The sequence below is a fragment of the Oryctolagus cuniculus genome, chromosome 18, assembly GCF_964237555.1.
Source record: "Oryctolagus cuniculus chromosome 18, mOryCun1.1, whole genome shotgun sequence".
In the NCBI taxonomy this organism is placed as follows: Eukaryota; Metazoa; Chordata; class Mammalia; order Lagomorpha; family Leporidae; genus Oryctolagus; species Oryctolagus cuniculus.
Genome location: NC_091449.1, coordinates 22,431,658 through 22,459,646, shown reverse-complemented (window position 1 = coordinate 22,459,646; position 27,989 = coordinate 22,431,658). Strand labels below are relative to the sequence as shown.

Sequence of the window (27,989 nt, the reverse complement as noted above, 5' to 3'; positions counted from 1 at the left end):
GGCCTGGCTCCTTTGTGACATCTTTATTTTTCTATTTGAGATGTGATCACAGGTCAAACGAATCAGCGGCACTGACACACTTCAGCCAATCGTAAAACAGGGACAGTGGACGTCGAAGGGGTGGCAGTGGTGGATCCAGACTGGCTTCGAGTGCCCCACCCCACCCACTCAAGGGGCTGGGGGTCTAAGCCCACGGCCCGAGAGTGCTCTGGGCAGGGAGGGCCAGGGCCATGCAGTGCAGACTCTGGTGAGGTGGGACAAGGACCAGTCACGACAGGGGCTGCGGCCGAGCACGAGTTTATTGGATTTTGGCCTCACGCTGCTGCTTGATGAAGTTGATGAGCCCGTTGGTGGAGGAGTCGTGAGAGGTCACGGGACTGCTGCCGTCCAGCTCCGGCTCGATCTTCTTAGCCAGCTGCTTTCCCAACTCCACTCTGCCAGAGGGGGAGGGCAGGGCTCAGCGGACGCTTCCGGCCTGGCCGGTGCAGTCCTCCGGCCAGTCCCCACCCCCCTGAGTCAGCAGCTCACTCACCCCCACTGGTCGAAGCTGTTGATGTCCCAGACGACGCCCTGGACGAAGATCTTGTGCTCATACATGGCTGCAGGGGCGGCAGACAGCACAGGTCAGGACTCCACCGGCGCCGAGCAACCAGGCCCGGCCAGGACCTCCCCCGCACACTCACCGATCAAGGCTCCAAGGATGAATGGTGTGAGCTTCGTGAACACGATAGAGTTCGTTGGGCGATTTCCTTCAAAGACCTGCAGAAAACACCAAGCGACGGCCCCAAGTCAGCCCTGACCCTCACAGTCCTAGGATGGGAAGCAGACCCCGTCCCAGAGGCCGGGACGTGCGGGTCTGCAGCCCCCTCACGGTGTAGGACACAGCGAGCCCCTGCCCTGCCCCGCATCTTCCTCCCCCAGTGCCGGCAGGCCGCCGGGAGAAGGGCTGACCTTGTGTGGCAGCAGCTTCATGAGGTCCTCGGGACTCTTGCCTGCAGCCTGCAGCTCCTTACGGGCCTCCTCTGTCGATTTCCCCTTCATCAGGGCCTCGGTCTGCGCTAGAAAGTTGGCCAGCAGGATCTGACGAGACAGGGACAGAGAGAGGAAGATCCAGTTATGCTTGAGTGCACTGCCCGAGCTTCTGGCAGGGGGCAGGACCATCTGGCACTTCTCAGCTGGGATTAATTAGCCTCAGCCTAGGTCACTTGCTGCACAGCTCATTGGGAGTGAGGGACGATGGGAGGGAACATTGAGGACACTGACAGCTAACAGTCACAGCTGCCTTAAGGAATACACACTGCTAGGGGCCGGCGCTGTGGTGCAGCGGGTTAACATCCTGGCCTGCAGTGCCAGCATCCCATGTGGGCACCGGTTCAAGACCCAGCTGCTCCACTTCAGATCCAGCTCTCTGCTATGGCCTGGGAAAGCAGTGGAAGATGGCCCAAGTCCTTGGCCCCTGCACCTGTGTGGAAGACCCGGAAGAAGCTCCTGGCTCCTGGATTTGGATTGCCCAGCTCTGGTCATTGCGGCCAATTGGAAAGTGAACCAGCAGATGGAAGACCTCTCTCTCTTTCTGCCTCTCCTTTTCTCTCTCTGTAACTCTTTCAAATAAATAAATAAATAAATCTTTTTAAAATATATATATATACACTGCTCGACAAGGATCCTAGCCAAGATACACTGACATCTGTCTTTTAAGTCCTAAGGGAGGTGTAGACGTAATGGCACAGCTGGTTAAGCTGCTGCTTGGGTGCCCACATCCCATACTGGAGCACCTGGGAATCGAGTCCCACTTGGCTTCAGCTGCTAATGGGCCTGAGAGGCAACAGATGATGCCCAAGTGCTTGGGCCCCTAATACTCTGGGGAAGACCCAGAAGCAGTTCCCGGCTCCTACTCTGCCTGGCCCAGCCCTTGCTATTGTGGGCATTTGGAGAGGGAATCAGTGAATGGAAGCTTGGAAGTGCGCGCTCTCTCTCTCTCGTTCTCGCTCTCTTTCTCTCAATCTCGCTCTCTGTCACTCTGCCTTTTAAATAAGTAAACTTTTATATATATAAAAAAATGCTAACAGAAAGAGGCAGCACCTCTCTCTTCCAGTTGAGGCTCGGTTTCCCGAAGTCCACAGTGGCAGCTCACAGAACCACAGGGGGAAGACATCAGAATTCAATCCCAGGAGCTGGCATCATGCCATGGCAGGCTAAGCCGCCTCCTGGGAGACCCACATCATTTTCGCAAGTGCCTGGTTTGAGTCCCGGCTACCCGCCTCCAATCCAGCTTCCCAATAACATACCCAGGGAGTCAGCAAGACAATGGCTCAAGTACTTGGCCACTCCCTGGCTTTAGCCTGGCCCAGCCCCAGCTGTTACAGGCATTTGGGAAGTGAACCAGCAGACAGAAGACCTCTCTCTCTCTCGCTCTGCCCCTCCCCCTGTCACTCTGCCATTCAAGTTATGAAAACAAATAAACATACAAAAAGGAAGCTTTTCCTGGTTTCCACAGTGGACCCAGGCGAAGGGGGCAAATGAGGCCATCGGAGGGGCGCCAGAGGAGGCAGACAGCCCTCTACCGTCAGAGCTGCCTTGGCTGGTTCCGCCACGACCGGGGCCACAGACCAGGGAATGCAGGTGGCCGCTAGCAGCCGGTGGCAGGGAAACGGACTCTGGTCCTACGATCACGTGGACGAGGAGTCTGGCCAACAACCTGGAGGAGCAAGGACGGTCCCCCGGCATCCCGAGACAAGCATGCAGTCCTGGCAACAGCCGCATCTCGGGCCGGGTCCTGGCAGAGCCGCCCGGGCTCCTGACCCACGGACACTGAGAGGAGCGGGCTGCTGGGTGAAGCTGCTCGGCTTGTGACGATTTGGGATGGCAGGAACGGAACAGGAATCTCCCTGTCAGCCGGCGCAAGGTCTTCGGGGCGTCGCGGGAGCCCGAGCAAGCGCGAGGAGAGTCCGCGTGGGGGCTCTCACCTTGTGGTGCAGACCCTTCCGGATCGGGTGCTGGGTCTGGACTGGGATGAGGAAGTCACAGGGTATCATCTTGGTGCCTGTGAAGGGCAGAGTAATCACGTACGTCACCCCAGCCCCCACAGCCTGCAGATGACGCAGACCTCGGCGAGGGTCCCGCCCTCCCTACCTTGGTGGATGAGCTGGTAGAAGGCATGCTGGCCGTTGGTCCCCGGCTCCCCCCACACAATGGGGCCCGTCTGGTGGTCCACACGGGCGCCGGACTTGGTGATGTACTTCCCATTGGACTCCATGTCACCCTGCAGCAGGGACAGAAGCCCAGCCTTCTACCTGCGAGTCTCGTCCCTTCGCGCACAGCACCGGGCACACCCGCCCTGCCCCGGTATGTCCACAGCACGCGCCTCCTCCTCCTCCCCGCACCTGTGGGAACACAGGCTCCCTGCACGACTACTTAGGCCACTCTGTGGGAAGGACTCAAGACCAGAACAGTGGAGGAAGGACCTCCCAAAAAGCAATACTGGCACAAAATCTCAAACAGGTTCCTGAAGGAAGGGGCTGGCTGGGGTCCTGAGCGTAAGGCCTTTGGGACTTGTGACCTCTCCCAGTACAGTGTCTTGGGCTCCCACCTGCTCCTGGTCACGGGACCCCTCACCGAGGCACTGGGGCATTGGGGAGCCTTCCATGGCCCCTGCCTCAGTGAGAGTCTCACTATTAGCCCAGGGGAGCCTGAGGGCCATAGGGCAGGGACCAGGTCTGCACCGAACCAAAGAGCCCTCTGGGGGCTCTGTAGCCCAGAAGGGCAGCAGAGACTGGACACGCACTGGCTCAGTGCCGGCCACAGCGGAGTCTCCCCCAGGGCAGCCATGCAGAGTGATGGCCAAGAACGAAGTGACCAGCACACCACGACAGCCAGTTGTGCCCCTGTCCTGGTGGGAAAGCTCAGCGGACGCTCGGCCTGGACAGATCCTAGTTACAAATGTGCACCTTGAGACGAGGACTAGAGGTGGGCCTGGCCAGAGCCTGGGGTGGGCAGGACCCGGGCCCCTAGACCTTCCGGGACCTGCGAAGCGTGAGGCCTGGCTCGGCAGCTGGTACCTGCTGGAAGTAGGCTGCAAAGCGGTGCAGGTACTGGTCATAGGGCAGCACGGCCTGAGTCTCACACCCAAAGCAGTTGATGTACCAGATCCCCAGCATGGCCAGCAGGACGGGGGCGTTCTTCTCCAGGGGCGTCGTGCGGAAGTGCTGGTCCTAAAAGGAGAGCAGGGGGCAGGAGCTGAGCGGCCGGCCAGGGAGGCAGCGAGGGAGGGAGAGGGACGGCATGATGGGACCGGCACACCCTTGCCAAGAACACCAGCCTCCGCACTCACCATCCAGTGAGCCCCGGAGAGCAGCTGCTCGAAGTTGTCAAAACCTGCGACATAAACAGCAGTGTCAACAGAAACAGACGCAGCCTGTGGCCTCTGGGGAAGGCTGGCTGTGGAGCCAGAAGAAACAGGAGCGGGGAGGGGCTGGGGCTGCTCAAAACCTCCGTCATCGGCCGGCCTGGGGCGCAAAGGCCAAGCTAACCTGGCCTAGGCTGGGAGGCAGGGCAAAGGTGGACCTGCAAACCCCAAAGCGGACCCAGCCTTCATCCGGGACTGGAAAGAAGTGCTGTGGCTGGAGGGAGGCAGGCCAGCAGCCAGAGGAGGCCCCCGCCCTGACCCCAGACTGCATTCCTCGCTCACGGGGGCTGCAAGACTCACCCACGTGCAGGGCGATGGAGAGGCCGATGGCTGACCACAGCGAGTAGCGTCCTCCCACCCACTAGGAGAGACAGAAGAGGTGCTGAGCGAGGGTCGGCACAGCCCGCCCCCCACCCTCCTCCACAGGCACAGCTCGGAGCACCTCCAGGAAGCAAGACAGCAGGCCAGGCGCTGGCGGTCTCTGGGCTGACCATGACCACCAGGCACACAGCACGTGCGGCTGGCCAGAGCCCACAGAAGCAATTACACACGTCACCATGGCTGTCCCTGTCTCCTCACACACAGCAAGCCCAGTCCTTACACCTGTGCGGGGTCCCACCTCAGACACTGAGACACACGGCCTCGCAGCTGTGTCGACTGTCTCTCCTCAGATACTGGCAGCCAAATACCTATTCCTGGGCTCTTTGATCAAGGACAGACCTAGAGCCTCATACCTGTATCTATCTCTTCTGAAGACAGGAGACCCAGAGCTCCATACCTTATCTAACGTGGCCTCTGTGGACAGGAGACCCAGAGCTCCATACCCGTATCTAACCTGGCCTCCTTGGACATGAGACAGAGCCCCATACCTGTACCAAACGTGGTCTCTGTGGACAGGAGACCCAGAGCTCCATACCTGTATCTAACCTGGCCTCCATGACATGATAGAGCCTCATACCTTTATCTAAGCAGGCCTCTGGAGACAGCAGACCCAGAGCCTCTTACCTGTATCTAACGTGGCCTCTGTGGACAGGAGACACAAGGCCCCATATCTGTATCTAACGTGGCCTCTGTGGACAGGAGACTCAGGACCTCATACCTCTATCTAACGTGGCCTCCATGGACATGAGAGACAGAGCCTCATACCTCTATCTAACGTGGCCTCTGTGGACAGGAAACCCAGAATCCTATACCTCTATCTAACCTGGCCTCCATGGACATGCAACCCAGAGTCCCATACCTGTATCTAATGTGGCCTCCTTGGACATGAGAGACAGAGCCCCATACCTGTATTTAACGTGGCCTCCGTGGACATGCGACCCAGAGTCCCATACCTGTGCCTAACCTGACCTCAGTGGACAGGAAACCCAGAGTCTCATACCTGTATCTAATGTGGCCTCCTTGGACACGAGAGACAGAGCCCCATACCTGTATTTAACGTGGCCTCCGTGGACATGCGACCCAGAGCCTCATACCTCTATCTAACGTCGTCTCTGTGGACAGGAGACCCAGAATCCTATACCTCTATCTAACCTGGCCTCCGTGGACATGCGACCCAGAGTCCCATACCTGTATCTAACGTGGCCTCTGTGGACAGGAGACCCAGAGCCTCATACCTGTAATCTGGCCTCCATGGACATGAGAGACAGAGCCCCATACCTGTATCTAACATGGCCTCTTGGACAGGAGATCCAGAGCCCCATACCTGTAATCTGGTCTCCATAGACATGAGAGACCCAGAGCCCATACCTATATCTAATGTGGCCTCCGTGGACAGGAGATCTGGAGCCCCATACCTGTACCAGTGAGGCCATGTAGACATGAGACACCCAGAGCCTCATACCTGTATCTAACCTGGCCTCCGTGGACATGAGACAGAGCCCCATACCTGTATCTAACATGGCCTCTGTGGATGGGAGATCCTGAGCACCATACCTGTGTCTAACCTGGCCTCTGTGGACATGACACCCAGAGCCTCGTACCTGTATCTAGCCGCCGTGGACATGAGACCCAGAGTCCCATACCTGTATCTATAATGGCCTCCTCGGACACGAGAGACCCAGAGTGCAATACCTGTACCTAACCTGGCTGCCGTGGACATGAGAGACCCAGAGTGCAATACCTGTACCTAACCTGGCCTCCTCAGACATGAGAGACACAGAGTGCAATACCTGTACCTAACCTGGCTGCCGTGGACATGCGACCCAGAGCCCCTTACCTGTACCTAACCTGGCCGCCATGGACATGCGACCCAGAGCCCCTTACCTGTACCTAACCTGGCCACCGTGGACATGAGACCCAGAGCCCCTTACTTGTGCCAGTCACTCTTCCTAGGACAACGACAGACCTACCTGTGCCAGATCCCACCTCCTCAGATACTGACAGACCCCGGCTTCATACCTGTGTTTAGCTGTGCACCCTCTGACAGCACCCTGTACCTGTGCCCATTCCTGAATCCTCAGGCCGTAACGACAGACCCAGAACCTCACACCTGTGCCTCCCCTGCCTCCCGGGACGCTGTCAGGCCTGGTGGCTAATACATGGGCTTGCCTGATCTCAGCCCCAAGATGCAGCAGGGCCGACGGTTCACACCGCAGCCTCTCACGTTACATCGCATCAAACGTCTGCAGAGCTCCACGCACACTTTAGGAAGCACCCACCACGTTCCCAGCACAGGCAATGCAAACAGCCCGGTGGGGGGGAAAGATGCAAATGAAATGATCCCGGCAATAAACATGAACCTGAGACCGACTGAGGGGTTCCTGGGCCTAGGTCCCCAATGAGCAGCCCTGACCCAGAGGAGCAGTGAGGGAGAAGGCTTCCAGCAGCAGGAACAGCACAGGCAAAGGTTAAGTGGCAAGGGCAGCCTTCCTGGGGCCGACACGGTGGCACAGCAGCTAAGCCTCTGCCCGTGGGGCCGGCATCCCACATGAGCCCCAGTTCAAGTCCCCGCAGCTCCTCTTCCCATCCAGCCCCCTGCTTATGGTCTGGCTCCTGGCTGTCTCAGTTCTAGCCGTTGTGGCCATTTAAGGAGTGCACCAAGATGGAAGATATTTCTAACTCCCTCTCCCTCCTTCTCTAACTCTACCTCTCAAATAAATCAAATCTTTTTTTTTTTTTTTTTTTGACAGGCAGAGTGGACAGTGAGAGAGAGACAAAGAGAAAGGTCTTCCTTTGCTGTTGGTTCACCCTCCAATGGCTGCCACGGCCAGCGCGCTGCGCTGATCCGAAGCCAGAAGCCAGGTGCCTCTCCTGACCTCCCATGGGGTGCAGGGCCCAAGCACCTGGGCCATCCTCCACTGCACTCCCTGGCCACAGCAGAGAGCTGGACTGGAAGAGGGGCAACAGGGACAGAATCCGGCGCCCTGACCGGGACTAGAACCCGGTGTGCCAGTGCCGCAGGCGGAGGATTAGCCTAGTGAGCCGTGGTGCTGGCCCTAAATCAAATCTTTAAAAAAAAAAGGCTGCCTTCCTCAACAGGGAGAGGACGCAGCACCACAGAAAGTGACTTGAGTGACAACCTCTCGGTTCTCCCAGGGACAGGGCAGGCTTTAACTCACTGCATCCGGTTCTCCCAGGAGAACCTCCTGCTGGGCAGGAGGAACAAGCGCCCAGTGGAGGGGAAGGAGCCGGGCGGGGGGTGTAAGCCAAGGGGCAAGGCTGGCCCACGGAGCAGAACCTGGCGGTGAGGAGGGAAGGGAGGCGGGGAAAGTGCTCAGGGGCCCTGCAGTGGCTGCTCTCCTCTAGACGGGGTGCTGAGGCCTGGCGCGGGGGGTTCCATCTACAGGACAGACAGGACGAGCGGGAGTCAAACATGGCCTAGGCAATGGGGACACAGCAGGGCCCTTCACCTGGGCAGAGTCCAGATCTGGGGGGAACCTCATCTGACAGAGGCTCTCAGCTCTTACCCACCAGACTCCAGGAACTGGACCCGAGCGGCTGGCTGGCCCTCAGCTGACCACGGCTGAGACCCGGTCCTCGCATCTCCCTCTAGGAGAGCCCTGCAACACTCGACGGTGTCCAGCCTGAGCCTCCGCGCCCTCGGTCTGCAGAGGCGGGACTCACGACCTGACCTGGACCTGCAGCAGGCCGCTCAGCCCTCACTGCACACGTGCAGCTCCTCAGCCAGCTCCACACTCTGCGCCTCACCTGCCCCCGGCCCCCAGACCTAACCAGCTCTAACCGTCTTCCTCACGTGGGCAGCTTGGACCCTATGCCAACCAGAACGCACACCACAGACCACACCTTGGGGTGCTTACAGAGCCCCAGGTCTCTGCAGCACCCTGAGCTCTACTGTCACAGCGGACAGGGTGCTGAGAACACGTGGCTGACCTGGCTCAGGACAGTCTACCTGCCCAACCTGATCCTAAGGGTGGCTGAGGCCGCACCAGGCAGGCGCAGGCATGCAAACCTACCATGACCATCACTTTCCCTAACTGTGCCTCATCCTGCCACTGAAGGTCCCCTCTTGGGTCTGAGCTCGGGCCTGGCCACCCACACCAAGTACATATTTCTATGCTAGACCAAGTCCCTCCCCACCCCCAACCTCATCTAACAAGCAAGGACCACAAGACAATATCCAAACACGTCTGCCACACTGACCCTGGGTCTACAGACTCACTGACAAAGCCAGGCAAGCAGACTAGCACTGTGCACAGATGAGATCCAGCTCTGCCCTCTGGTGTCTCAAACTGTATCTAATGTGGCCTCCGTGGACAGGAGACCCAGAGTACCATACCTGTATTTAACATGGCCTCTGTGGACGGGAGATCCAGAGCCCCATACCTGTACCTAACATGGCCTCCTTGGACTGGAGAAGTCCAGAGCCACATACCTGTATTTAACATGGCCTCTGTGGACAGATCCAGAGCCCCATACCTGTGTGTAACATGGCCTCCATGGATAGGAGACCCAGAGCCCCATACCTGTATCTAAGTGACCTCTGTGGACAGGAGACGCCCAGAGCCCCATACCTGTATCTAACATGGCCTCCGTGGATAGGAGACCCAGAGCCCCATACCTGTGTGTAACATGGCCTCCATGGATAGGAGACCCAGAGCCCCATACCTGTATCTAAGTGACCTCTGTGGACAGGAGACGCCCGGAGCCCCATACCTGTATCTAATGTGGCCTCCATGGATAGGAGACCCAGAGCCCCATACCTGTATCTAACGTGACCTCCATGGACAAGAGATGCCCAGAGCCTCATACCTGTATCTAACGTGGCCTCCATGGATAGGAGACCCAGAGCCCCATACCTGTATCTAACGTGGCCTCCGTGGATAGGAGACCCAGAGCCCCATACCTGTATCTAACGTGGCCTCCGTGGACAGGAGACGCCCAGAGCCCCATACCTGTATCTAACGTGGCCTCCATGGATAGGAGACCCAGAGCCCCATACCTGTATCTAACATGGCCTCCGTGGATAGGAGACCCAGAGCCCCATACCTGTATCTAACGTGGCCTCCATGGATAGGAGACCCAGAGCCCCATACCTGTATCTAACGTGACCTCCATGGACAAGAGATGCCCAGAGCCCCATACCTGTATCTAACATGACCTCCATGGACAAGAGATGCCCAGAGCCCCATACCTGTATCTAACGTGACCTCCATGGAAAAGAGATGCCCAGAGCCTCATACCTGTATCTAATGTGGCCTCCGTGGATAGGAGACCCAGAGCCCCATACCTGTATCTAACGTGGCCTCCGTGGATAGGAGACCCAGAACCCCATACCTGTATCTAATGTGACCTCCATGGACAGGAGACACCCAGAGCCCCATACCTGTATCTAATGTGACCTCTGTGGACAGGAGACGCCCAGAACCCCATACCTGTATCTAACGTGGCCTCCGTGGACAAGAGACGCCCAGAACAGCATACCTGTATCTAACCTGGCCTCCTTGGACTGGAGAAGCCCAGAGCTCCATACCTGTATCTAACCTGGCCTCTATGGACGGTTGATCCAGAGCCACATACCTGTATCTAATGTGACCTCTGTGGACAGGAGACGCCCAGAGCCCCATACCTGTATCTAAATGTGGCCTCTGTGGACAGGAGAAGCCCAGAGCCCCATACCTGTATCTAAGCTGGCCTGTATCTAACATCTTCAGGGCCAGGTTCCAGACATCTCAGCTGGTGGACCAGGCTTCAGACCCCTGTCTGTGCCTAACCCAGCCCCTTACACCTCACCTGACAGATATGGTCCACCTGCCCTGGCCCATCCCAGAGTCCTGGCATCTTCCTAGAGACACAGTTCTATTTACTTGGATCAGATTCAACAGCACAAACCCCCTCACCAACCTCAAACCTCTTCAGAGGAGAACATCTCTGATTACCTGTGATCCACAGAACCACCTGAGAGCCATGGTCCTACCGTGTGACTAAGCCATGCACCCCAAGCCAGACTTCTAAGACTTGGGTCAACATACCTGAGCCAGAACCATGCCTCTAACATTTCACCTACAAGACCCCAGGTGAACATACCTTTGGTTACAGAGTCCCTGCTTGAAAGAGTCCCATCAACCTGCTCGTGTCTAACTTAGGGCCTGCAGGCCTCCGAGGACCCAGAGCACGCTGCCAGCATTCAGAGGCCATTCTACCCACTTGGGTTTAACCCTGGTTCTTCAGGTTTCACCACAAAAACCCAGGGGTATATATCTGTGCATGAATCCCAGCTCCTGGAAGAGTCAACCCTGCCTAACTGTGTTCAATCAGTTGTGCCTACCTGTCTGACCACACCTGGAGGGCTTCCTCTACCTACCTGTGCTTGACCCTGGGTCCTCAGGCCACACCTGGAGAGCCAGTTCTATCTACCTGTGCCAGACCGTGCCTGGCAGGTCAGCTCTACTTACCTGCATATGACCCTGTCTCTTCAAACCATACCTGTTAGGCCAGTTTTACTGACCTGAGCCTGACCCTGGGTTCTCACCACACACGTGGCAGGCCAGTTCAACCTACCTGAAGCCTACCTCCAGCTGATCTGGGGTATCACACCTTAACCTGTAGGCCAGCTCTGCCCACCTGCCCTTGAGGCTGGCTGCTGAGCCTATACCCAAGTGGGCCAGCTCTGCCTACCTGTGACTCACACCTCGGGTGCCCACACTGCATCCAACACGCTCAGTTTTCCCTACCTGGGCCTGTCCAGGACCTTTTAGACCTCACTGGACATGGCTTGTTTTGTGAGGCAGTCCTCATCCTGGCTCCACACACGTGACCTGACAAAGCCGGCCCTGCCCACCTGTGTAGAACTCGCATTGTTCGGCTCCCAGAGGCCCAAAGACACAATCCCAGGCCGGACGGAGACTCCTGGATCCTGAAGAAACTCAATTCCACACAGCTGTGCTGGCCACAATGCCTCAACCTCAGCAAGACAGGAAGTTCTACCCACCTACCTGGACCCTCCGGGAGGCCCAGAGCTGCTCACCTGAGACTGGGCTCCACTCACCTGTCCACTTCACCTCCCTGGACACCAGGGAAGTGATCCATTCTTTCTAGATGAGCTCTGCTCCCCAGGCCTCACCTGGCAGACCTATTTTACCCACCTGGACCTGACCGCCACTGCCGAACAGTTTCATGAATCAGAAACTTGGGCTTGCCCTCAGCTTCACAGGTGCTACGCACTTGCTAGGCCTGACCCAGCTCCTCAGACTCTGTACAAACCAGGGCCTGCCCTTATCTGAGAGACCCCAGAGTCCAAACCTGTGCCTCACCTTAATCCCTCCAGCCTCCCTGGCCAGACTGCTGCACATCCCCACGCCCTCACAAGCCTTCCGCAGCAGTGCTGGTCTCCCTGCCTTTGCCAGACTCCAGCTCGTCAGTGTTTTCCCAGGAGACCCCAGGCCCTCCAGGTCCAGCCGTGCACCAGCAGAGCTATGCAGATATCCTCACACGTGCTCACAGCGGCTCGATGGGGCCCTGCCCCTCTGTAGCTCCAGGGCCCTTACCCGACGGATCCAGTTCTACCTCCACGTGCCTAACGTGCACTCCTCCCTGAAGCACGCACCTCCGTCAGGTCCCAGCTCCCGAGACTGCAGCCAGCCCCGGCTCTGCAGACCACACCTGCCGGCACCCACCACACCGCCATCCTGAGCAGGCGGCCTCCTCCCAGCTGCCGGACCCCTGGCTGCTCACCTTAGCCTCGCGGGCGGCCGAACAGCGTGTGACGGACGTGGGCCTCGGACCGCTCACCATGCAGACCCAGGCCTCCCCACCTCCCCTTACCCAGAGCCCTCACCTGAGCGTGCTCTACCTGCCTCAGCTCCGTCCTCACCTTCTGTAACCAGATGCCTTCCTATCTCTCCTTCACTGGAGCCCCTCAGACCCTACCCCAGCTGGACCCCGAGACCACAGACCACGCCCTGGCCCTGTATGGACCCTCGCCTGGTCAGGATGATGCTGACGGCCAGGCGGCTGACCTGCAACTGCTGACCCTGGGTCCTGACCGCGCTATCTCTGTGCACTGCCTGATCCTCGCTCTTCAGAGCCATCATACAGACCCCGGCGCACTCAGCTGTCCCAGGCCGCAGGTCCAGAGCTCCTCCCGCACAGCCAGGTGCGTGACTCCGGCTCGACAGAACCAGCATGAAACACCTGTGCCTCCTCCAGAGCTCAGAGACCTCACCAGGACCTTGCCTGGCCCGGCCCCTCCTCGGAGCTCACCTGTACCTGTCCTGCTTCCCCTCCAGTCCTACCACCCAGAATCAGCTCTCCCACGTGTCCACCTGCTGCTGAGCACTGAGGAGACGCCACAGTTACCTCTGCCTGCCCAGCAGACCGCGGCTCCCACCTACGTGCACCTCCACCAGACTGGGCTCTTCCCTTCTCACCTCAGGGCAGCGCCACTTCCTCATACCTCACCTGACGCCTCCACCTTGCCCAAGAGGCCTGAACAGCCCCAGAGACCTCACCTGTCCCTGTCCCTGGGGTGCCCGGCCATCACCGTCTCCATCCATCAATATACACCCTCCTCACGCGCATTAGTGAACACCTGGGGATACCATCAGCCACAGGGTTATGTCCAGCCCGGCCCAGGAGGCCTCACAAGCCAGCACTGGCCCCATATTCTTGTGCCAAATGCCATCCTGGGCCTTACCTGGGAGGCCTATCCTGCTCCCTAAGTCTCGGCCCCCTCATCTCGGCGGGCTGGGTGGTTCTGGCAGTGAGAGCCCTGCCCAGCCAGGCATCTGGGCTAGCAGGAGCCCCCACGTGTCCCTGCCCGCCACCTGCTCAGGCTCCAAACCCCAGGCAGGAGGTGGAAGGTGCCTCCCCTGTCGGCAGGCACGCAACCCAGGTCAGAAGCGGCGCCAGTCTCCCTCGAGCCGGCTTCCTCCTGGGAGCCACAGGACGCGGACAAGGATTTGAGGGACTCTTCTCCACTCTTCCGAGGATGGTGCCTAACTAGTCCCGCTCTGGAAAGAAGTTTAGCTCATTACACACGGTGCATGGATGGCCTGGGGAATCAGGGCATCATTTTCTTCCAGACTCTGATGGGAAAAGGCCTTTGCAGCTCTCAAAGAGAGGCGGTTACATCCCTGGATGCCACCATCAAGTGTGGAGCCTCCAGTCCAAGGCCAGTGGGATGGCCCCCAATGGGTGCTGCCCTCCCTCTGTGGGGCGCCTGCCACAGCCGCATGTTAGATGGAGCACTGTGCCCATGCCCCGCTATACCCGCTGCATCTACAGTGCCTGCACCACACCCTGCACCCAGACCCTCACAGCCCTCCCCTCTCCACCGCCGCCCACCCCCAAGCACGTGAGGAGCGCTCCCACTCACTGCTGGGGGAGGCCACGTGACTGCCTGTGGCTACAGCAGCCCGCAGCTCCGCCTCTCCAGGCCAGGTCTACTCTGCACGCTGCCCAGTCCCTGCCCCGCCCAGGTCCCTAGCCTGCACCTCCCCTCTGGCCCTGGCTCCAGGCTGAGCCAGCCCGCCACACCTCCGGCCTCACCCTGCCCCTTGGCCTTTACAGATTGTGCTGCAGCTCGGAGAAAGGTCATCTCCGAGAATAACTTGCGGCTGTGGCCCCGCAGCTCCAGTTACCCCACAGTGGGTGCTGCTGGCAGGCACCCAGGGTGGCGGCAACTCGGCCGCCCCGGCGAGGAAGTGGAGCCCTCCGCCTGACTCAGTGGCTCTTCCCGTCTAAGTCTGCCCAGGAGCCTTTCTGCTTTTCCCAAAGCTAGGCATGCAGCAGGCGCTCAATACATGCTGGCCTGACCTCACGGCCCCGCGTCTGTGGCTCAACGCTCAGGACCTGGCGAAGACACCTAAGTCAGCCAGCGCAGGGGCGCTTGTACTTACGTCCCAGAACTCGAACATGTTTTGAGGGTCAATTCCAAACTCTTTCACTTTGGCCTACAAGCACAAAGCAGAGGGATGAAAGGATGCGTTTGTCAGCGGAACATGAGCAGGCACGCCCGGTAGTCGCGGGAACCCTCAGCTGCCTCAGGAGTCCAGGCAGGGCCCCAGGACCGGCCCACCTGCAGCTGGGCCCCAGGCTGGCTCCCATGTCGCTTGTCACACACCAGTGGCCTTGCGCCGGCGGGGCCTCCCGTGGACGAGGCTGCATGCCCCAGATGGGGCCCCGGCCCACCCACTCTCTCTGCAGGACCAGAAAACCACCCCGAGGACACCCGGGAGTGTGAATACGGCCTGGGACCACCTGCTCGGCCAGGCAGCACACGGCCTGCACGCTGCCCAGCCCTCCCGCTGGGGGAGCCCGTAAGGAGAGGACAATCCTGCCCTGCAGCAGGTCCTCTGGTCTGTTTGGCAGACTGGGCGGCAACCCCTCACCAAGTCCCCACAGAGCAGCCGCCCTGTAGAGGCCTGAGCTCCACCTGTGGGAGGCAGATGACAGCGCTGGGGCTGGCTAGCCTTTGGAGCTTCCGCTGGCTCCGGTGGGCAGGCTGGGGTGGAGGGTGGGGGAGGGGACGGTGGCCAGGAAGACCTGGCTGTGGCTCCCAGCTCCACAGAGCTCGACAGTGCCCACGGCAGAGCCCTGCTCGGTGAGTTCTCCTGAGCTGTGATGAGGAAGCTCCTCACACCACCCTGCTGAGCCTCCCATCCCCGGACAACCTCAGGGCCACGCAGGCTGTGAGTACCCAAGGGCAGGTGGCCTGGGTTCTAATCCTGGCATGTCCAACTCACATAATCATGGAGGGGGAGCAAAGCACTCACATCTTTCACTGGGAGAAATGGGACGCATCCCCACCCTACACAGCATGCTCCATCACAGAGCAACGGTCACATGTGTGGAGTGGTCCGGGTATCAGCCAGGTCTGGTGGTGTCTGGGGTGAGCAGGACCCCACTGCCTGCTAGGCCCTGCTCAGGGCTGCAGAGCTTTGGTGGGGGAGGGCACAGCAGAGGCGAGGCTGACCAGGCACAGAAGCCCAAATGGGTGACCCACGCTTGGCCCACGTCTTGCAGAAGGCGTGACTTTGGCAGGGCCCAGATACTCACCGTGTTAGTAGACAGCGCGACAAAGTGTTTCGCAACTGTAGAAGGCTACAAGAGACAGAACCAAGTTTCACCAAACCCACCCCACAGGCAGTGATCCTCCCATCACTGCAGAAACCGAGGTCCTGCCAGCGCTGAGGCGTGGCTGGTAAAGCCGCGGCCCGGGCGCTCCCATCCCATGTGGGCACCAGTTCAAGTCCTGGCTGCTCCGCTTCCCATCCAGCTCTCTGCTGGTGCACCTGGGAAAGCAGCAGAGGATGGCCCAGGCCCTTGGGAACTGTTAAAGGAGCCCCCTCAGGTCAAGGTCAAGGGCACAGAGGGGCCACAGGTAGACCTGTCCAGCCACTTCAGAGTCATACAAGGCCCAGGAACGGCCTTGCCCCTGTAAGACGGACGTGGCCAGCAGCAGGCTGGAACCCACAAGGCCTGAAGGACCACAAAAAGGGCCCTCAGCCAGTCAGGGCAGGTTCTGCCATGTTCGGCGCGTCTGGCAAAGCCAGAGCTGAGCAGCTGTCCTAACCAGAAAAGGCAGGCACCAGCCAGGCCAGCGTCTGCTTCCAGCATTAGAGGAGAAACAGGGCCAAGCTTGGCCGGCCACGTGCACAGGCAGGTTCGGCCTGCTCTTCCCGCCCATCCCCTACCCCACCACAAGCGAGGCCCACTCCCCACTCACATCCTTGGCGGACAGGAGAAACCAGTCCTTGGCCGTCTCTGCGTTCGTGATGGTCTCCTGGGTGGTAAAGGTCTGTGGCCAAGAGGGAAGAACAGTCAGCCCTCAGCCTCTGGGGGTGGTGGGGGCACAGCCCCGGGCCGGGGCTTGGCCGCTGGTGCCAGGGCATGTGCGCTTCATGTCAGTTCCTGCACAAAACCTCAGACCCACGTGTGCTCTCTGTGACTCAGGCAGGGCCCTGGACACAGCAGCAGCAGCAGCCCGGGACTCCAGCTCTTCACAGCTGGAAGAGGGGACCCAAGAAGCCACAAGCACCGCCTAACCCTGCAGGTCAGTCAAAGGCCAGGGTTCAGGAAGCAGTGGGCCAGGACACCAGCTGTGACGCCAGCACCGGCTGGCTCAAGTCCCAGCTGCTCCACCTCCAACGCAGCTCCCTGCTCATGTGCCTGCAAAGGCAGCAGCAGATGATCCAAGTGCTTCGGCCTCTGCCACACACAGAGGAGACCCACGTGGAGTTCTAGGCTCCTGGCTTCAGCCTGGCCCAGCCACAGCCACTGTGGCCATTTAGGGAGTGAACCAGCAGATGGAAGCTCTGTCTCTCTCTCTCTTAATTCTGCCTTTTAAAGTAAAAGTCCAGGGCCTGGCCTGCTGGCCAGGACTTGTTTCAGGACTCAGATGAATTGATATCCACTAATGTGAGTAAACAGGGCGTTAAATGACAGCAAACAAAACTCCTCTATTATCAGGGGCTGGCTCTGGGCACAGCAGGCGCCAATGCAAGGGACAGGGGAGAAAGTGGAGAACAGCTCCAGGCCCAGCAGTGGCCCCACACAGTGAACAGGCGTGGCCTGAAGAAAAGGATCACACTGACCACTCAGGGCTTCCTTCAGGTCTGTGCCTGCTGCCACCTAAGGGGACCGGCTGAGGGCCGCCACGCTGACCTGATCCACAAAGCATGGTCCGCTTAGCAGTGAGCAGGATGGCCAACGTCTAAGCCAATGGCAGTCGTCCCCACCACGGCCCCAACACACACAGGGCCGGGGGAGCCAGGCTGTGCCCGGGGGCCCATACCAGAATCCCCCCCACTTCCTAGCCTCTCAACACACACAGGGCCGGGGGAGCCAGGCTGTGCCCGAGGGCCCATACCAGAGTCCCCCGCCCTTCCTAGCCCCTCAATAAACACAGGGCTGGGGGAGCCAGGCTGTGCCCGGGGGCCCATACCAGAGTCCCCCCCTCCCTAGCCCCTCAACACACACAGGACCGGGGGAGCCAGGAGGAGCCAGGCTACACCCGGGGACCAGAGTCCCCCCATTCCTGGCCCCTCAGCACACACAGGGCTGGGGGAGCCAGGCTGCCCCAAGGCTGTACCTTGGAGGCGATGATGAACAGGGACGACTCGGGGTTCAGGCAGGCCAGCGTTTTGGCAATGTGGGTCCCATCGATGTTGGAGACAAACCAGACGCGGGGGCCTCCCGACGAGTATGGCTTCAGAGCTTCGGTCACCATGAGGGGTCCCTGCAGGGAGACGCAGTGTAAGAGCAAGATTCGAGGGCACCCAGCCCCTCCTCCACCCCAAGGCGGCCCTCCACTCACCAGGTCGGAGCCACCGATGCCAATGTTGATGACGTCCGTGATGGTCTTGCCCGTGTACCCCTTCCAGTCGCCACTGCGGACCCGCTGGATGGTGCAGAAAGAAAAACATCCTTACTCCACGTCCTCACACCTCCGTCACAGCTCCCGGACTCCTGCAGGAGCCTCAGGGCCACAGTGGCAGAGTGTTCCCTGCCACGCTCACCAACTAGGCACCACTTCCTCCCTAGAAGAGGGCAGTGCCAGGCCAGGCATTCGGCACAGTAGCTAAGGCACCATTCCAGGGCCGGCCCTGTGCTAAGTTAAGCCTCTGCCTACAGCACCAGCATTCCATATGGGCACTGGCTCAAGTCCTGGCTGCTTCACTTCTGACCCAGCTCCCTGCTGATGCACCTGGGAAAGCAGTGGAAAGTAGCCCAAGTGCTTGGGCCCCTGCACCCACGTGGGAGGAAGCCCCTGGCTTCTGGCTTCGGATCAGCCCAGTTCCAGCCATTGCAGCCACTTGGGGAGTGAACCAGCGGATGAAAGACATTTCTGTCTGTAACTCTGCCTCTCAAATAAATAAAAAAACTTTAAAAACAAAAAAGACAGCATTTGGGACGCCCATCTCCTATCAGAGTGCCTGGGTTCGCCTTGGCTCAGCCTCCTAGTCTAGCTTCCCACTGATGTGCACCCTGGGAGGCAGCAGGTGATGGCTTACGTACTTAGGTCCCTCTCTGTCACTGTCTCTCTCTTTTTTAGGATTAATTTATGGTGCCTGGTGTCGTGGCACAGCAGGAGCCGGCATCTCAGTGAGTGCCAGTTCGAGTCCTGGCTGTTTCACTTCTAATCCAGCTCCCTGCTAACGCAACTGAGAAAGCAAGAGAGGACGACCCAGTACCTCTGCCCCTGCCACCCACATGGGAGAGCCGGTTCCAGGCTCCTGGCTTCCGCCTGGCCCAGTTCTGGCCCTTGTAGCCAGCTGGAGAGCCAATCAGCTGACAGAAGATCAGTCTCCCTCTGTGAGAACTCTGCCTTTCAAATAAACACATTTTTTTTGAAAAAAGAATGCTGTTTACATTTAAAAGATCTATTTATCTGAAAGATAGAGTGACAGAGAAACAGACAGGCAGACAAAAAGATCGTCTATCCACTGGTTTACTCCCCAGATACCCAGAACAGCTAGAGCTGGGCTAAGCTGAAGCCAGGAGTCATCAGTCTCCCACATTGGTAGCAGCGACCCAAGCACTTGCGCCATTATCTGCTGCCTCCCAGGCACATTAGCAAGGAGCTGGATGAGAAGCAGAGTGGCTGAGTCAAACCAAGCACTCCCATGTGGGATCCCAAGTGGTGGCATAACCCACCGTACCACAATGCCTGCCCTTCTCTATGTCTTCCAAACAAACAAACATTTAAAGAGAAAGAAAAGCGGGGTGATGATCCACACGCGCACGCACACACACATAGACGTGCACACACACACAGTAACATCATCAGAATGTACAGACAAGAGTCAGTTTCTGGGGCCAGCACTGTAGCCCTGCAGGTTGAAGTGTCTGCCGGTGGCATAGCATCCCAGATGCTCCACTTCCAGCTCCATGCTGATGTACCTGGGAAAGCAGTAGAAGACAGCCCAAGTGCTTGGGCTCCTGCGCCCCTGCTGGAGACCCAGAAGAAGCTCCTGGCTTTTGGCTTCAGATCGGCCCAGCTCCGGCCACCGCGGCCATTTAGAGAGTGAACCAATGGATGGAAGACCTCTCTGTCTGTAACTTTGCCTCTCGAGTAAATAAATACAATCTTTTTTTTTTTTTTAAAGTGAGTTTTCAGCAGAAACTATCATGGCAGGGACCAAGAGAGGGGAAATGCCAACTGCTGTGGACAGGTGGGCTGGCGCCAGGAGTGACAGCCAACCTCTGAGTGGACCCCAGAGGGTCCTGCTATTCACAGCCCTGTAGCCTTTGTGCTGAGCCGGGCTGCTGCAAAAATGACAGAGGCTGGGTCGTGGGAGGGCTCGAGGCCCGGCCTTGCCCTCCTGCTTCACGCCCATGCTTTGAGGACTCCGAGTCCTATGAGGAGGCCCCATGAGATGAAGGACAGAGGCCTGCACCGGCAGCTAGGGCAGGTCACCATGCAGACGTGCAAACTACCTCGACAGACAGCCGCCCGCACCCCGAGCCTTCAGAGACTGCGGCCCTGGTCGGCTTCTTGACTACAACCTCAACAGACCCCAAAGCCAGACCAACCAGGGAGGCTGCTCCGGAGCTTCCGAGTCAGATTACATTTACTGCTGCTCTAAGCCAAGCTTTGGTGTGATTCGGCAAGTAACGGGGGATAATGCATGCAGGTTTTGGTACCGGAAGTCAGGTGTATCATAATAAAAACCTAAACGTGGGGTAAAGCTGAGGAGTTAGTCAAAAATCTAAAGAACACAGGGAAAGACAAAGACCTTGAGAAGTGAATTTTAAATAAAAAGTGGATTTTAATAAAAGAAGGAAAGCATTACTGGAAACTGGGGGAAAGAATCCTTACTATGTAGTGGCAGAAAGTTTAATGCTGTCTGCTCCGTTCCCATGGAAAGTAAAGGATATACCTATTAAGATGTGGCTCATGGGGCCAGGCACCAGCATCCCACATGGACGCCAGCTTGAGCCTGGGCTGCTCCACTCCCAATCCAGCTGAGCCAGAGCTGAGCCAAGCCAAAGCCAGGAGCCAGGAGCCCCTTCCAGGTCTCGCAGGTGGGTGCAGGGCCCCAAGCACTTGAGTCATCCCCCAGTGCTTTCCCAGGTCACCAGCAGGAAGCTGGATCAGAAGTGGAGCAGCTGAGACTCAAACCAGCATCCATATGGGATGCCAGCGCCGCAGGCAGAGGCTTAACCTACCACGCCCCAGCACCAGCCCCTAAATAAATCTTTTAGAACAATTCAGGCTGTGTTGAAGAAACATCTGGCTTCTTGGTGCTTAAAGTAAATGTAATAAGCTAAATAAATAACTTTTGGCAAACTGGAGCTGGGAATTGCTGGGTCTGAAAATAATTCCTGGCTTTTCCAGGAAACAATCAATGCTAAAATAAAGAGCTCCTTGGCCAAGTTCAGATGCAGGGCACGGTTGCAAAAGCACATTATGGCAATGAAGCCAAAAGCATAGGCGCCGACCGCCCCAGGACTGCAGGAAGAGGTTCAGCCGCAACACAGAGAGACCAGGTGACACAGAAGGTGCCTCTAAGTTGACCTCAGAAGACAAGGTGGACAGCTTCTCGTCCTGCTTCTGCCTAATGGGACCAGGGCCTCTGCAATGAGCTTCCCAGGAGACATGGAGCCTTCAAAACAACCGAATTGTCAGAGACAACGCACAGGAGAAGGGGTCTTCAGTCAGCCACATCTCTACAGGCACTGAGCTGAGAAACCAAGCAGATGCACACACAGGCCACCTTTCAGGGAAAAAGGATGAGGGAGGGCCAAGCCGAGACCCTGGAGGAACTTCTCCCAGGCCGTGAGTCCTAACCAATCAACTGCCAACATGTGCTTTGCCAGACTTCAGAGATGCTACGAATCAGTGGTTCTTGTGTGCCTTCATCTCCCCACTGTTGCCCTGTCTCAGTAACCTCTCTATCTCACCACCCTCTGCTGGATGTTTGAGGGTTAGGTAACTGTCTCTCGTTCACACCTCTTCACATTAAAAGGGACCATCCCTAAGCCGTACTATAGGAAATGCAGGTTGCCAGCGCCGTGGTGTAGGTAAAGCCTCTGCCTGCGGCACTGGCATCCCATAGGGGTACTGGTTCGAGACCTAGCTGCTCCACTTCTGAACCAGCTCCCTGCTAATGGCCTGGGAAAGCAGCCAAAGATGGCCCAACTGCTTGGGCCCCTGCACCCATTTGGGAGACCTGGAAGAAGCTCCTGGCTTCAGATCAGCCCAGCTCCCTCTGCCCTCTCCCCTCTCCCTCCATCTGTAACTCTGCCTCTCAAATCAATCAATCTTGACTTCCTGGTCGGCGCTGCGGCTCACTAGGCTAATCCTCCGCCTAGTGGCACTGGCACACCGGGTTCTAGTCCCGGTCGGGGCGCCAGATTCTGTCCCGGTTGCCCCTCTTCCAGGCCAGCTCTCTGCTATGGCCCGGGAGTGCAGTGGAGGATGGCCCAAGTGCTTGGGCCCTGCACCCCATGGGAGACCAGGAGAAGCACCTGGCTCCTGCCATCGGATCAGCGCGGTGCGCCAGCCACAGCGCGCCGGCTGCGGCGCCATTGGAGGGTGAACCAACGGCAAAGGAAGACCTTTCTTTCTGTCTCTCTCTCTCACTGTCCACTCTGCCTGTCAAAAAAAAAAATCTTGACTTCCTACACATCTACTGCAAACCTCATCTTTCCCAGAACCAGCAAGATCTAGCAACTGTTGTTTTCTCCATAAACGACACAGTCCCTAACCTCCCCATCAAGGGTGTGTCCTAATAACTCCTCCCAGATAGGAAAACACATGTATCTTTAATTTAACCAAACACACGCCATGTGACACACACCGATTCCGCAACTTCCTTTTTTCAGTTGGAGCACACCCTGCACCGCGCGGCAGGCCCACAACAAACAGCGCCCTAGTGCCTGGTTCACACTCACTACCGAGAAGCCTTCTGCTGAACGTGCATTGAAATGTAGGGCCGCACCGCGCTAATTCCATGCAGGGACGTACGTCTCAGGGCAACTGGCCCACCTGTCATCCCAAACACTTCTCATTTCTTTGTTCCAGGAACACTCAGAATCCTCACCAGCAGCCACTTTCAACGTAACAATTTGTTTTTGGGTTTTGCCACGGCTGTCACGATCATGATGAAGGGACAGCTTCCCCCCACCCTGGTGCACTTGTGAGAGCCGTGGGGAGAGCGCCTCACCATGGACTCACTGCTGTTAGGCAGCAAATTTTCAGTGACAAATACCCCACGTCCGTCTGAGTCAGGGACTCTGGGAGCCAGTGTTAAGGGAGGACTCTCCACCCTGCACATGCTGCTCGGAACTCACCCAGGTCAATCACAGAGCACCAGGCTTTGCAGGCATGTCAGCTCTGCCACTCAGAGCAGACGGCTGGAAATACTCTTCCCCAAACCAAAAGCCACAGCCAAAGTCACACAGACCAACTACCATAAGGGACATCCTTGAACCCAAGTTCCCGAAGGATTCCAAGCCTTCCTCATCCCAGGAAGTCTCACTTATGTGGCTACCAGACCCTTGGGATCTCCTCCTCCTTAAGGTCGGTACTGTGGCATAGCGAGTAAGCTGCTCCTCCAAAGCCAGCATCCCATGTGGGCGCTGGTTCAAGTCCTGGATGCTCCACTTCTGATTCAGCTCCCTGCTAATGTGCCTGGAAAAACAGCAGAGGATGGCCCAAGTGTTGGGATCTTTGCACCCACGTGGGAGACCTAGATAAAGCCCCTGGCTCCTGGCTTTGGCCTGGCCTAGCCCTGGCCTTTGTGGACATCTGAGTAGTGAAGCAGCAGATAGATGCTGATGCTGTGGCATAGCGGGTAAAGCCGCCGCCTGCAAGGCCGGCATCCTACATGGCACCGGTTTGAGTCTCGGCTGCTCCACTTCTGATCCAGCTCTATGCTATGGCCTGGGAAAGCAATAGAAGATGGCCCAAGTCCTTGGGACCCTGTACCCATGTGGGAGACCTGGAAGAAGCTCCTGGCTCCTGGCTTCGGATTGGGGCAGCTCTGGCTGTTGCGGCCATCTGGGGAATGAACCAGTGGATGGAAGACCTCTCTCTCTCTCTCTGCCTCTGCCTCTCTGTAATTCAGGTCTGGAAATGGCCATAGGCCAGAGGAATCAGACTTGCACATGCCCCATGGCAGGGGGCAGAGAGTGAGCAGAGAATGACCACAGCTCACCAGTCTCTCGCAGAGCACACGGACAGATGCTCAGACGCACACACAGGCCCCGGATACCGCCCGAGCACGCCAGGCCAGGACACCTGCCACCTCTGCAGATCACCCTCGGGACAGACCCGGAGGCATCAGTAGCTGCTGGGCAAAACTGAGCTGCCTCTGAGGGTCACACACAAGAAGAGGAGGAGGCATCCTTAGGTGCACTGACCGACACATGGACATCTCGTACTTATTTCTAAGTGGAAACAAGCCGCAAAAGAGCAGGTGGAAAACAAACTTGTCCGTATGTCTGTCTCACAGCAGAGATGACGGATGCACAGGAATACAGTCTCACACACACTCACACACACACACACACTCACACCTCCTGGGCAGGCTGTCAGACAACTTTATAAAGGTCTCTGGAGGATTAACTGCAGGTGAAGTGAAAGAATTTTTAACATTTATTTCATCGTAAAGAGGTTAGAAAATTCAGGTCTCTTAGGGACGGCGTTGTGGCACTGCCTCTGATGCTGATCTCCTACACTGGAGTGCTGGTTCCAGTCCCGGCTGCTCCACTTCCTATCCAGCTCCCTGCTAACGCACCAGAGAAAGCAGTGGAGGATGGCCCAAGTGCTTGGGTCCCTGCACCCACGTGGGAGACCTGGATGCAGCTTCTGGCTCCTGGATTTAAGCTAACCCAGCCCCAGCTGTTGCAGCCAATTAAGGAGTAAACCAGCAAATGGAAGATTTCTCTGTCTCTCTCTCTATATAACTCTACCTTTCAAATACAATAAGTCTCAAAAAAAAAGAAAGAATGAAAGAAAGAAAAGAAAAGAAAAGAAAAGAAAAGAAAAGAAAAGAAAAGAAAAGAAAAGAAAAGAAAAGAAAGCAAGCCCAAGTCTCTCTTCCCCACTGTCCCATCTCTCAGGGAGTTATTTTTCATTTTAGGCCACTGCTGCTGGTCAGCTGTCACCTGAGCCTGTGGCTTCTGTAATTCACTCCTGCCAGGGGGTGAGTCCCTCAGAGCAGGGCCAGGGGAAACTCAGGGCTCAGCAGAAACCCCAGGGTCAGCCATCACATAGGCCACCGCACTTCAGGTGCAGGGAAGGCTGAGCACTGCTTCTGTGGCAAGCGGAAAGAGGGGCCTGGCCCCCCAGTGAGGGCTTCTCAGATTCCCAACACACACACGGGTGTGCACACATGCAGACACACACACGCAGCACACGCACACCAAGGGCAAGTCTAGCCCGGCAGGCGCTGACCTGGCAGAAGGCCTTCATCTTGTCCAGAACCTTGTTGACTTCCGGCATCACGTCCTTGCCGTCCACCACAATGGGTGTGTTGGAGCGGTTCCGCAGGGCCACATGCAGGACTGCCCGGTCCTGGGGACAGAGTCAGGGAGTGAAGCCCCCCACAGCCCCGCCCCTAGCCACAGGAACCCACTGGCTGCTTAAGGGGTGGGAGCAACACTCCCCTCCCCCCAGTACATACACTCTGGGGAAGGGGAGGCAGTGCCTCTGCCCCCCGTGCTGCAGACAGAACCCAGGCATGCGCAGGTAGGGCTCCTGGGCACAGACAGTCGGAGGCAGGAGGAACGGAGTAACAACGACACACGTCAGGGATGGCGGTAAATGCCTCCCGAGGACCAGGGCCTGCTGAGCCCAAAGGGACCCCATCCTCCCGATGACAGTGTGTGCTGTCTGCTGGCACCGCCTGGCAAGCGGCGTGGGGCAGAGCAGGCAACTCAAGCTCCTCGCCCAACCCAGACCTGCCATGCCACGGGCACCAGGCAGCTGGCCTGGTCATCTGAGTGCAACAGCCCCTCGCAGCGGAAGCCAGCCTAGGTGTCCCTGAGGGAAACTGACCAACGGTCCCAGCTGGGCAGGAAGGGATTGTGCTGGGATTCCAGCCCAGCGAGAGGATGACCAGGGTGGAAGGCTCCACGCTACCCGCACCCCGACCCTGCCTGCCCCACAGCTCCCCTCAGCCTAGCCCAGCAGTGCGAGGCGGGCTGGGTTTGAATCCTGGCTGTGCCACAAGGTCTTAGACACGCAACTTGACTGCTAAGCCTGAGTCCTCGTGGTAAATGGTGGTAGGCGCCGTGGCAGCCTGCAGCGTTGACGACAGCTCCAGGCTTCCCCAGAAGTCAGCACAGGGCCCCCGTGGCTGGGCCTGGGCACCGCTTCTGACCCGACTCCAGCTGCTTCCCTCTGGTGACCTGAGACTCCTCTTAGCACTCAGAGGACTTGCAGCAAGGACTCTCAGAGGCCATGAGAGACCCTCCCCGCTGAGTGCCCCCTGGGGCAGGCACTGGGAGCCTTTGCAAACTCTGGTGTTGGGGAAGACACTCCGCAAGGCCCTACAACCAGCCCCCGAGGAAACAGGTCCTCAGGCCCCTTGGCAAGCCCCGGTGTTGCCTAAGAGAATGAAGACAAGGATCAATGCCAAGAGGAAGGAAGAGGCCCCAGGGGGTAGGCGGAGTCTGGAGGCCACCAGGCCCACTCACCTCTGTGCTGTTGATCTTCTCACCATTGAACATGGACTCCCGCGCGGCCTCCACACCCCTGGACTTGGCCTAGGAAGAGAAGGCACTGAGGTCTGGTCCCACCCACACCGCCCACCATGAGCTCAAGTTCAAGCCCCCCCCCCCCCCCAAGCGGGGCAGCAGAAGGCTACAGCCTGGGCTCCCTCTCTGGTGTCTGGGAAGGGGTCCACGCAGACACCAGACCCTGGGGTCTCCAGGGATGCCACTCAGAACCTGAGCCAGGGGCAGGTGCTCAGAGCCCCGAGGTCCATTGGGAGAGGAACTCAGGACGCTCAAGGATCTGGGGGCTCCCAGGCACCCAGCTCGCCCACCCCACCGGGGTCACAGGTCAAGGTCAAGCCTCCCCAGACAGGGCATTACCAGGTCCAGCAGCATGTGCATCACCTCCTCCGTCACCAGGTTCTTGGAGTAATCCAACAGAATATGGCCATGGTTGGTGTTGAGCGTCAAGCTGCAGAAACGGAGAGCTACTGACCACACCCAGGTCTCTGCTGCCTGCCTGGCCCCCTGACCACAGAAGCCAGGCGAGCTGCCTCCAGCACACACATCCTCTGCGTACCACGCCCCAGGGAACCTCAGCCACCCAGCACGGGGGCGCGCGCGGGGGGGGGGGCGGGTGCTGTCCCTCTCCTGCCCACCCCCCAGGCTGACCTGCGGCAGCAGCCGCACAGTGGAAGGGGCCATCCTCACAGAACCTAGACGTTGGGGCCTGGGGAGACAGGGGGCTGGTGCAGCTGCCCCTGTTGAACCCGGACCGTGACAACCCCTGCCCAGAGCTTGCCCTCCGGGCCTCGGCTTACTCGGACACCCATCCTGTCGGCACGGCTGGCCACTGGAGACAAGCCACGACCCCAAGGAGGGTTCGCGGACCCACCTCCCCACGCTCTAGGGTCACTGCTCAGAGCCCTCTAGGAGGCACCCCCCCTCCATAAGCCCACGACTTCCTCCAAAGCCCCTTCCCACCTCCACCCGTCCTGTCCCCGGGACTCCCCCGGGCTGCCCCACCCTGCCGCCCACCGCGGCCAGGGGCAGGTAGAAGGAGCAGCTCCTTCCTGCCCGCTGCGTCAGGCGGGGCCTTGCGGGGGCGGGGAGGGGACGGAGGCGTCCGCTACTCCCCGGGATTTAAGCAGCCCCCACCCCAGACCTCGGGTGAGCCCGCGGGCCCCCGGGAACCCACTCCAAGGAGACGCCAAGGACAAAGCGCGGTCCTGACCCGGGCCCTCACCCCGGCCCCGCGCACCTGAAGTGGTTGAAGCGCTCCTTGTCGGTATCGAAAAGGTGCCGCAGGTTGAGCTCGGAGCCGTGCTCGCGGTGCCATTGCTGCAGCTTCTGGAACTGCGGGTTGCGGGTGAGCGCGGCCATGGCGCGGCCAGCAGGGTGCACGGACCGGGACGTGCGCCGCGGCGGAAGGAGCGGCGGGACGGCGCGCGGCGAGCGGGGCCGGGGGCGCGCGGCGGCCTTTATGGCGCAGGCGCCGGCCCCGCCCCGCACGGGC

The 27,989-nt window shown here is 58.6% G+C and overlaps 1 protein-coding gene and 1 long non-coding RNA gene across 2 annotated transcripts; both read right to left on the bottom strand.

Moving 5' to 3' along the window:
* Positions 1-9: 9 nt before the first annotated feature.
* On the bottom strand, positions 10-27,899 carry GPI (glucose-6-phosphate isomerase). Its single transcript, NM_001082069.2, is given in 18 exon segments — positions 10-434; positions 533-599; positions 684-759; positions 952-1,080; positions 2,967-3,043; positions 3,133-3,262; positions 4,059-4,211; positions 4,331-4,374; positions 4,706-4,766; positions 14,704-14,757; positions 15,863-15,907; positions 16,533-16,604; positions 17,898-18,044; positions 18,123-18,206; positions 25,212-25,331; positions 26,456-26,524; positions 26,855-26,945; positions 27,735-27,899. Coding segments are annotated over 18 exon segments (1,677 nt in total). The 5' UTR covers positions 27,857-27,899; the 3' UTR covers positions 10-298.
* On the bottom strand, positions 6,399-6,699 carry LOC138846702 (uncharacterized). The gene is made up of 2 exons (XR_011384240.1): positions 6,635-6,699; positions 6,399-6,538 (listed from the first exon to the last, which is right to left on the bottom strand). It is a non-coding gene; the product is annotated as an uncharacterized lncRNA (long non-coding RNA).
* Positions 27,900-27,989: the final 90 nt, after the last annotated feature.